Source organism: Ursus americanus, chromosome 5 (genome assembly GCF_024610735.1).
Source record: "Ursus americanus isolate L20-20 chromosome 5, mUrsAme1.1.p, whole genome shotgun sequence".
NCBI classification, from domain to species: domain Eukaryota; kingdom Metazoa; phylum Chordata; class Mammalia; order Carnivora; family Ursidae; genus Ursus; species Ursus americanus.
The window spans coordinates 46,746,460-46,756,955 of NC_142131.1; the positions used below are offsets into that span (position 1 = coordinate 46,746,460).

The 10,496-nt window shown below is 41.6% G+C and overlaps 1 protein-coding gene across 1 annotated transcript; it reads left to right on the plus strand.

The window, feature by feature from the left end:
• Positions 1-356: 356 nt before the first annotated feature.
• SPINK1 (serine peptidase inhibitor Kazal type 1) lies at positions 357-7,757 on the plus strand. The gene is made up of 4 exons (XM_045795067.2): positions 357-494; positions 2,092-2,123; positions 3,611-3,717; positions 7,635-7,757. Exons 1-4 carry the CDS (start codon positions 440-442, stop codon positions 7,678-7,680), a joined length of 240 nt encoding a protein of 79 aa, XP_045651023.1. The 5' UTR covers positions 357-439; the 3' UTR covers positions 7,681-7,757.
• Positions 7,758-10,496: the final 2,739 nt, after the last annotated feature.

The window sequence follows — 10,496 nt, forward strand, 5'->3', positions numbered from 1 at the left end:
AGGGAAAAGCTGAAGGAAAAGAAGAAAGAATAGAGAGCTATTTTTGGATATCCATACCTGTTTATATATCCAGAGCTACAGAGTACAGAAACCTTCGACTTCACCTTACGGATGAGACCATTGGGGCTCCCCAAAGTCACACAGGAAGTTAGGGGGAGAACCAACTAACCAACCACCGGAACTTTTCTGACAGAGTCTTGGCCTTCCACACTGCAGGCCTGTGCTGTTTCTTTCACCTTTTTTACGCAAGTGACATTCCTGAAACTTGAGTCCAGGCTATGCTACAGAGTCAATCAATAAACAAAGATCTGTGACAGGGCAGGAGGTGGAGGCTGGGCGGCCAACCTAACTATATAACCCTTCCAGTCCCAGGGTTCTGAAGAGAAGTGGTAAGTTCAACGCAGTTTTCAACTGAGCTCTGGATACAGAACTTTCAGCCATGAAGGTAACAAGCGTCTTTCTTCTCAGTGCCTTGGCCCTGTTGAGCTTATCTGGTAGGTGCCTTTGCATATTTTTCTGATGTGAGTAAAACCTTTTTGACGTGTTGCATTACTGAGCTCATTAAATTCTAGACTTAGAGTCCAGTCTTGGCCAGATCTTTTGGTCCTAATGAAATGAAATAAGGTCAGGGACCTATTTCAAAGGGCTTCTTCAAGCACAGAGGTGCCTTGCTGCTTCTCATAAAATTTAGCTAGGAAGAGCTACCTCCTTACCTAGATCACCTCAGAAATTCTCGATATCAAAATCGACTCTCACCAACATTTCTTCCTTTGGATACTGTCAAGTTAGTTCCTCTTCCCTTCAATGAGCTCATCCAAAATCACCACCCCCTACATAATGTCAGCAAGACCTGTTATTTTCTAGGGAATAAGGATGGCAATTTTAAGTATATATCTGCAAATTCAAGAAATGTGAATTGGACTAATAATTAGCATAATGTAACAGAGGGAATGACTCTTTGGGGACTGATGGTGAGATGTCAAGAGAGATGTCTGTTTTGTTTTGTTTTGTTTTAAAGATTTTATTTATTTATTTGACAGAGAGAGACAGCCAGTGAGAGAGGGGACACAAGCAGGAGGAGTGGGAGAGAAGGAAGCAGGCTCCCAGGGGAGCAGGGAGACCAATGTAGGGCTGGATCCCAGGACCCTGGGATCACCCCCTGAGCCGAAGGCAGACACTTAATGACTGAGAAACCCAGGCGCCCCAAGAGATGTCTGTTTTTAACATTACTTACTAAAGAAGACTTACCTGTAATTGCAAGTTAGTTTTGTGTCACAAGACCTGGTTAGTGCTAGTGGTAACTGTTTCACAGATTTTTATATAAAATCTCCATATCTTCATCTATACACTGAGTTAAAGATACTGACACTTCTTACATCACTAATCCTAAGATCAAAGTTCTAGTAACCAGTTGTGATAAGGCAGTGAACTTTCAGAAGATATTTGCTCTGTGCCTGACACATTTCAAGCAGTAAGTAAATCACTTCTATTTTCAAAGAAATGGGTCAACTTTTCACAAAATGCCCAATTAAGATACTTTGGTCATAATCAAACTTCTGCTTCATTTTCTTGAGGCTTCAGGAGGCAGGGAGTGATTGGACACTAGTGAGAGACGTCCTTGAGAAAAGGCAGAAATAAGAAGGGGTGGGGTGGGGCACCCGGGTGTCTCAGTTGATTGAACATCTGACTCTTGATTTTGGCTCAGGTCATGATCTTGCCCTGTGTCAGGCTCTGTGCTCAGAAGGAAGTCTACTTGAGGATACTCTCCCTGTCCCTTTCCTCCTCCTGTTCATGCTCTCTCTCAAATAAATAAATCAATCTTAGAAGAAGAAGAAGAAGAAGAAGAAGAAGAAGAAGAAGAAGAAGAAGAAGAGAAGGAGGAGGAGGAGGGAGAGGAGGAGGAGGAGGAGGAGGAAGAAGAGGAAGAAGGGAAAGAGGAGGGGGAAGAGGAGGAGGAGGAGGTGGTGGTGGTCGTGGAAGAGGCAGCAAGAAAGTCACAGCCTTCAATGGAAGGGGAAGATTTTGAATAAGAGCAGATCTGGCTTCTCCCATTTAGTACCTGACCTCACATGTCTCATTTATGTTTTCTAGGTAACACTAGAGCTGGCTTGGTGGGAAGAGAGGTAAAGACAATTTTGTACTTATTTATCTCTCAGGCTAGAACTGTTTGCTCCACTCAATGCACAGTCAAGCTGTGACATTTCAGTCAGGATGGGTGTGCGATACTAGTGAGGCTTAACCTGCTAAGGGTGGAGAGTTACAGTAGTGCCCCCAGAGGGGCTTATACTGAAGGACAAATGTACCGACACACAGGCAGTTTCCACGTTACCATATAATGCTTGCTGTGAAGGCATTTTGAATGTTCTGAGGCCATCTAGTAGGGCAAGGATTTGGGGTGGCATTCTTCTTAACTTCACTCCAAGCAGCCCTTCCTCCTTAGAGCCAGTTTGACCATGTTGGCACAAAGTTCTCCCAATCCCCAAGGTGGAGCTCTAATTTATAATGAACAAAAGAAAATAATAAACTAGTTTCTTCCTCTAGAAAAATATTCTATATCTAACTTTTCTTTTTTTTGTTCTGTTTTATAAAGTAAATTGCAGTAAATCTGAAGACCAGAGGAGGAAGTGTCCCTCTTTTCATTTATATCTAGTGACGAGATAAATGGCAAACCAAAAGGGCACTGAGTAAATAAATTATTACACTAATGATAAGGGTTTAAAGAAATTCTGGTACCATCTGGAACCAAGCCTGGTTAGATCACAGAATGTGCCCCTAAGTGAGATATATTTTGAGCCATGAAGGGTAAGTGAATGCTAGCAAAATATAACCGGTGGGTAGAAGTAGTAGAGTGAAGTGGTTAAGAGCCAAAGCTCAGGACCTAGGCCAACTGGGTTTGAATCCTGGATCCAGAATTACCAGCTGCATGGCCTTGGGTGATTTAATCTCTTTGTGCTTCACTGTCTTCACTGGAAGAAGAGTATAATAAACAATTCATAGGATAGTTGTAAGGTTTAAATAGAGTAATACATGAAAACACTTAGGAAAGTGTCTGGCCTATGACAGCCATCCCGTAACTATGAGTTCTTACTGATATCCAGGAAACAGACTGTGCAAGGACTCCCAGGGCAGAAAGCACCTGGTGTCATCACATGACTAAGAGAAGGACAGTGTAGTCACACTGAACCACAGTGCGAAAGGAAGACATGCCCATGGTGTGGCTGACCTGGGAGGAACCAGCACCTGCCATCATTGTAAACTTGAATATGATCTCACTCACCTTATTTAAACCTCACAACACCACCATGAGATAGGTATGGAAGTGATAATATCCTTCCCATTGTGCAGATGAAGTGATTGAGGCTGAGAGACACCAGGAGATTTGCCAGTGTCTCACAACTTGCAAACAGCAGAGGTATTACGTGCAATCAGGCATTCTGATTCTAACCTTGGATTCTTCCCCCAGACACTCAGTATCATTCTGCCCATCATAACCATGCTTCCATCTTTAAGCTGACCAACTCCAAAGAAGTGAAAACCATTTTAGAGATTTTGCTATACACTCAAAGAATGCTAAATGATGGAAAGTGATTCTGTTTAATTCCATTTTTAGGCTAAATGTAACAGTGAAACAACTGCATGTACCAAGATCTATAATCCTGTCTGCGGGACTGATGGAGAAACTTATTCTAATGAATGTGTGTTATGTGTTCAAAATAAGTGAGTACAAACTTGAATGTCTTTTAAAACATATTTTTAAGCTAGTTGTCTTCAAATTTTCATATATCTTATCTCTCTAAGTCCCAATCAATATACCAATAACATTAATCTTACCATAAGAAAAGCAAAACATCTCGTCTTTCCAAAAATAATTCTCAATCTTTCTTTCTCATTATATGTCTGGTATGATGATCTACAGAGATGTGCATGTGTTTACGTGTGTGTGTTGTGATAGAAAACCATAGTTACTGTGTCAGGCATTGGGGAAGGCATTGAATATTCACAAATCTATGAGGCAGAGAATACTAAGCCCATTATACACATGAATAAATTGAGACTGAGCTTAAATAACTTGCTCAAGATCAACCAGCAGTAAGTGACAGATGTGGGTCCAAATCCTTACTCTTTCAACTATGCTTTAAAGTCAGGTACCAGACTAAGTATTTGTGAGACACAGAAGGAAGTCCAATATATCTCAAGTCTCAATTGGGTTACACTCAATGCTAATACAGTGTAGTCAGTGGAAATAAGTGCAAAGTGCTCTAAGAACACACATTAAAAATAACTAGTTATGCCTGCTAGGATTCGGAAAAGTTTGGAGGCTTTGTCTAGGCCATAAAGAAGAAGAGAGCTGCACTCCAATAAGAAGAAGAATCTAAACAAAAGGGAGAAAGGTATTAAAAACATGGTGCTAGATAAATGTGTTAAGGAAAGGATAGTGTAATGCAGGAGGAAAGTGTTTGAATGGTTCTCAGAATTAATTTTTTCAAAAATCACTTGTATAATAAAAAATCAGTAGATAGTCTAGATTTTTAAAAAGCAAATACACCCAAAATACCTTTAAGTTTAAAAAAATCACAGTGGTGTCTGGCTGGCTCAGTTGCTAGAATATGTGACTCTTAATCTTAGGGTTGTGAGTTTGAGCCCCACATCAGGTGTAGAGACTACTTAAAAATAAAATCTTGAAAAAATCGTTCTTGGTGATGGTAATGATTGTGTTTACTAAAGCCCTCAAAAATGCAAATATGAATTATATGGATCAGGTGACCAAAAACATACTTCTGTAACATTTTTATTTATGGAGATGAGAGCCAGCCTCAATGAATATCATTTTCTGAAGTGATCATAGGTAGGTGCTGGGAATCAAACTCAGGCCATCAGAGAAGCAGATCTGCCACGAATTTCCTATATTACTCAGCTCCTGAATACCTAACGTATGCCCAGCATTGTGCTTGTTTCCTCTGCTTTCCTTGTGCTTATGAGTAAAAGAAAATAGGTCAAAAGTGCAAATAAGGTAGCTTCTGGTAACTTGGGACAAGTGCCATTAAATGAGGTGTGAGGAAAGTACTACAGGAGTGAAGGAGAGACACAGATTCCTTAGTACTGAAAGGGTCAAGAAAGGATTCATGAAAAGGATGTCAATTAAATAGGGCTCTGAATTTTGGCAGCACCGCAAAGGCATTCCAGGTTAAATAAAGGTGTAGAATGATCAAAACAAATAAAAGAGATTCCACAAGTAGCCCAGAAAACTAAGTTATTCTTAGAACTGATTTAGCATCAAAGACTTTGATTTAGACTCAAACGACTGCATGCATTTCCATTATTCCATAGTATAAATTCCCAATAATATAACCTCTCTTCTTGGTCTGCTTTAAATCATTTTAGAAAATCCTCAGTGTTAGCAAGGATTGTCGAAATTGGGCCCCAGGGAGAGAGATCTAATATCCTCAAGTTTTAGCACCGAATATTAGGTGTTTCACTTTGTGGTGAATTTATTTGTAGAAAGATTTGTAAAAAGAACTCGAAGACACTTGTTAATTTTCTCATGACCTAGGCTGTTGACATAAAGGTCAAACATCATATTTCCATCCAAGAGGAGGAGAAAGCAATATAACAACCTTGAGATTTAGAAATTTTCCAAGTGCCAAGACCAAAAGGCCCAATATTTAGAGTGAAATATTGGGAAAATATGAGCATAAAGCTGAGACACCCCATTCCTCAGCCTTTAAAACCTACCTGCCCTGCTTACTCATTCTATTTTTTCAAAAATATTTAAATATGGGAAGAATGTTTGAACGCCAGAAAATGTAACTTCTCTTCCTGTATTTCTCAGATAAGTAAACAGATCTAGGGGCGCCTGGGTGGCTCAGTGGGTTGGGTGTCCGACTCTTGGTTTTGGCTCAGATCATGATCTCATGGGTCGTGGGACTGAGCCTAAGTCTGGCTCCACACACAGCGGAGGGTCTGTTTGAAGATCCTCTCCCTCTGCCCCTTCTCCCACTCTCTCTCAAATAAACTAATTGATTTAAAAAAGAAAAAGAAAACAGCTCTAGAGAGAAAATGTGGCTTTTCCTTGTGTAAAATACAATGTACCATACCACCTTTCTCTCTACTGCCCATTAAAAGCCCCCCAAAAATACATTGTCGAGTTAACTAGAACCAGGCTCTGACCCTAGTAGTTGGGTTTTGAGATGGGTGGACAAAGGCTTGCATCTCTTTGATCATTATGTGCTTGTCAGATATAGTCAGTAAGGACTTTTTTCTGTGTCTTCTTAGGGAATCTGTACTGGCAAATTGTGTTCTACAGACCAGACCTCTCTAGTAGAACTTTCTGCAATGATGGAAATTTCTACATCTGTGTTGTCTAGTATGGAAGCCACTAGCCTTGCCACCAGTGCTTAAAATGTGGCTAGTACAACTGAGAAACTGAATTTTTAATGTTGCGTAACTTTAACTGACTTGAATTTAAATAGCTAAATAGGGATGGTGTCTTCTATATTAGACAACACAGCTATAGAAGGTAAGTCAACTTGCGTACTGTGTTTAGATGTTTGTGCTATGTATGCTAAACAACTCAGATGTAAATATTATGCATGGATAATATTTATGGAACAAGAAAACATTAAAAACTCTTAAAATGAAGAATCATCCAGGTCCAGATAAATACATGCGTAGATATATGGAAGTCAGATGTTCTCAAGTAACAGAAAAATAGAAGATTTTTTTATAAACCAGTATTTTCAAGGAAAAGATGGTTTAAAAAGAGAGAGAGAGAGAGAGCTCTGAAAACAACCTTATGAGGCACAATTACAGTATGTAAGAATATTTAGTTGACAGAAAAGAAAACTGGTTTGGGAAAGGTGGTGTGCTGGGGAGCAGAGAGGTTTTTATCTGGAGGGGAGGATGCTCAGAGCTGGCAGGTATCAGATAGGTTATAGATATGATTTCCTTCTGTGAGATCTCACAGGTTTAAACCCCAGAGTTCTAAGGCAAAAGATCAGTCGATTAGGGGCGCCTGGGTGGCACAGCGGTTAAGCGTCTGCTTTCAGCTCAGGGTGTGATTCCGGCGTTATGGGATCGAGCCCCACATCAGGCTCCTCCGCTATGAGCCTGCTTCTTCCTCTCCCACTCCCCCTGCTTGTGTTCCCTCTCTCACTGGCTGTCTCTATCTCTGTCAAATAAATAAATAAATAAAATCTTAAAAAAAAAAAAAAAAAGAAAAGAAAGTTTAAAAAAAAAAAAAATCAGTCAATTAGAACACCCTATAGTAGCCCAGGCACCAGCTAAGATGGAAACGTTGTGGCTAGAACAATGATATTAGAAGAAAAAGAAGCAACGATGAATTAGAGATTGATTTTAGAGGTTTACTGTAATGCCACAGTAGATCTGTAAACTCTCTAAGGACAGACATTTTTCCTTTTTGTTGTATCCCTATTGTATGTAAGAAATAATGACTGTCAGTATTTGATGAATTAATGAATAAGTGAATAAATGAATGAATGAAAGGCAGAGAAATGGGAATAAATCTGAAACCTTTCTATTTTAAATAAAGCTGATTTTTTTCATTGTTTTTCTTCCACAGTCACTTGTTTGTCAGCAAAATTTAAGCTGATTTTTTTTTTCAATCTCTTCTACAGGAAGCGCCAGACCCCTGTCCTCATTCAAAAATCTGGACCTTGCTGAGAACCAAGGTTCTAAAATCCCCTGTGGTCACCACAATGCCTAGCAGGCCTGACTGTTGAATAAAATGCATCTAAATACTTCCTGTTGTTCCTGTATGCTTTTTCCTCAAAGGCATGTTTGATTACACTGCGGTCAGGGGACTGAGACAAACTCCAAATAGACCAGATTTTATAAAATACAGCAATTCTGAAATCTTGGACAATGTTTCCATGATGATGTTTTTTCCTTTCCCATTTCTTTCCTCACCTACTGATGACTGTCTCAGGAAATGTGATTACAGATATTAACTGACAGGACTGGTTGACCATGAGGACAATAATCCCACAGAGAATTGAACTAGCATCAGAAGGAATACTTGGAAAACTCTCAGTCCAGAAACATGTTATCTGTTAGCTTTCGCTGACTGAAATAATTTCTTTAGGTTTCCTTGGGATTTAATAGAGCATCTATTGTACGAGGACTCTGTGTAGTTGATTTGGCTGTATATGTGAGCCACAATAACTCTGTAAGGTCATCCTTGTCTTATGAGTCAACTTACAAAAGTTAAGTAACCTGACTAATAGCACTGGCAAATAAGGTAGCCAAGTTAAGTTTTTAATCCAGGGTGGACTCAAAAATCTAATGCTTCGTCTAAACCACAATCACCTCAGATGGATTATTCCTTGCCTGTTTCTTCTGTAGGAACTTTAGGTAACTTCCTCATATTAAAAGATCCATGTGCTTAGGGACAGCAAATAAGGTAGAAATAAGAATTACCTCAAAACAAAAAAGTATCTATAATCACTAATAAAGAGATGGAAGAGCAGCTTCAATTCTTGAGCCCTTACGAAGAACTAGCCAAGAATGGAGAAGTGGATGGAGGCCTAAAAAAAAAACCTGCGAAGTATCTGGTGCATCAAAATCTGTCCAACACAGTTGCCTGATAGCCTTTAAGGTTTAGGATAATTCCTTGTCGTGTTCAGAATACGCGCTTCCTGAAGCGCTCATCTGACCACTAGAGGATGCTGTGGTCTCCTGAGTGACTCAGCCAAACCAGAGCCTAACAGCTCGCCAGATACCATGTTAACAGACGTTACGGATGCAAGATGGCTTCCTGCATCTCGTCTGTGATGCTAAAGGACACTTGAAGGACACCCTTAATATTAAACAACTTTGCCACATTAAACGGAATTTAAATCATTGAATGCTAGAAATTGTCGTGTCTAATTGGACCATTTCACAAGTCTGGAGAGAAGAGGTTTGAAGGTCACAGGTAGAAGCAACACATAAACCCAGATTGTTTGCCTTCAATGGTTCTGCTCCTTCTCGCTCTGACCTGTTAAAAGGTAAACAGAGGCAACACACATTTCTGCCTGGTCATATTTTTGGAGCGGCCAACCTGACAGCTGCCAGGCCAAGTTCTCAAGACACAAAACAAGACAAACAAGAAGGGAAAGGATCGATAAATAATAGTACCTAAAAGCAAATTCATGAGTCACAATTCGAAGGTCTAATGTTGGTTTTTTGTTTTTCGGGTTTTTTGTTTGTTTGTTTGTTTTGTTTTGTCTGTCAATCTGGATTTTGAAAGGAAGGGACAAAGGGAAATTTTACCTTCCTCTATGGACCAGGCGCCGCAGATGGAAGAGCCTCCTTTGATAAGAATTCTTACCCTTTGTCGGCTTTGGCCAGTTTTTCCGGGATCCCTCGTGCAGACTCCGGAGGGAGCGCGATGCCCCAGCGTTCTGGTCTTGGTCACCAGATACTAGATGAGGAAAAATAATTTCCCCTCCAGCCTCAATGGCGAGTGCTTGGCTGAGACGCCCTTTTCTGTAGGGCACCTCATAAACGGGTAAGCTTACCTAGGATGGAAGTTTACTGGGGCCACTGTAACTCAAGATTATCTTCGGTAACGTTCACCTGCTCCTTCAGCTTCCAAGCAAAGTTCTCACAGCAGGCCTCGCACGGGACCCACTCCGGCCTGGAACCAGCGGGTTTTGAAAGCGGACACAGTCCAACCCTGAACTCAATCCGGGTTCCAAGCCGGACCCAGTCCCACGCCGAACGGAGTCCCCTTTCCAAGTTGAACCCAGTCCTTCCCTGGACCCAGTTCAGTTTCTAAGTCGGACCCGGTCTGACGTGGGACCCAGTCCGGTTTCTAAGCCGGAACCAGTGTGAGCCCGAACTTCGTCCGGTTTCGAAGTCGGACCCGGTCTGACGTGGGACCCAGTCCGGTTTCTAAGCCGGAACCAGTGTGAGCCCGAACTTCGTCCGGTTTCGAAGTCGGACCCAGTCTGACGTGGGACCCTGTCCGGTTTTCAGTCAGACCCAGTCCGGCTGCGGCCAGCTTCTGGATGCAGTTGGGACAAATGGATGCTCCAGTAAAGCTGAGAGCTCCTAAGGTAAAAGCTGCAGAGCGGGGATCCCACAGGGATGTACCACGACCTCTGGAGGCGGCGAGAGGCGGCGAGCGGCGGCGAGCTCGAGGGGCTCAACAGGTACCTGCGCCTGGTTGTTCGTCGCTCCTGAGTTCCTTGGGTCCCTCTTCTGTCTCCAGAACCGTGAAAAGATAAACTTGAGGGGTATTACAGTTTCAAGAGTTGCTGTGGACAAAAACGAATTCCAGTCGCGCAACCTCCAATCTAGCAGATAGGCGCTCCCAGGAGCTGCACAATGTGAGAGACGTTTACAGCCCGAAGGGAGCGGGAACAAAGACGTTACTTCACTAGACAAAAAAGCAGGTTGGTTACTGCAGGGTCACTTTCCTTTAGGGGATGGCAGAGGTCTATCAGGCAGATGACCTAACTGTGCTGGCCAGGGGATTCCTGATGGGCTGACTT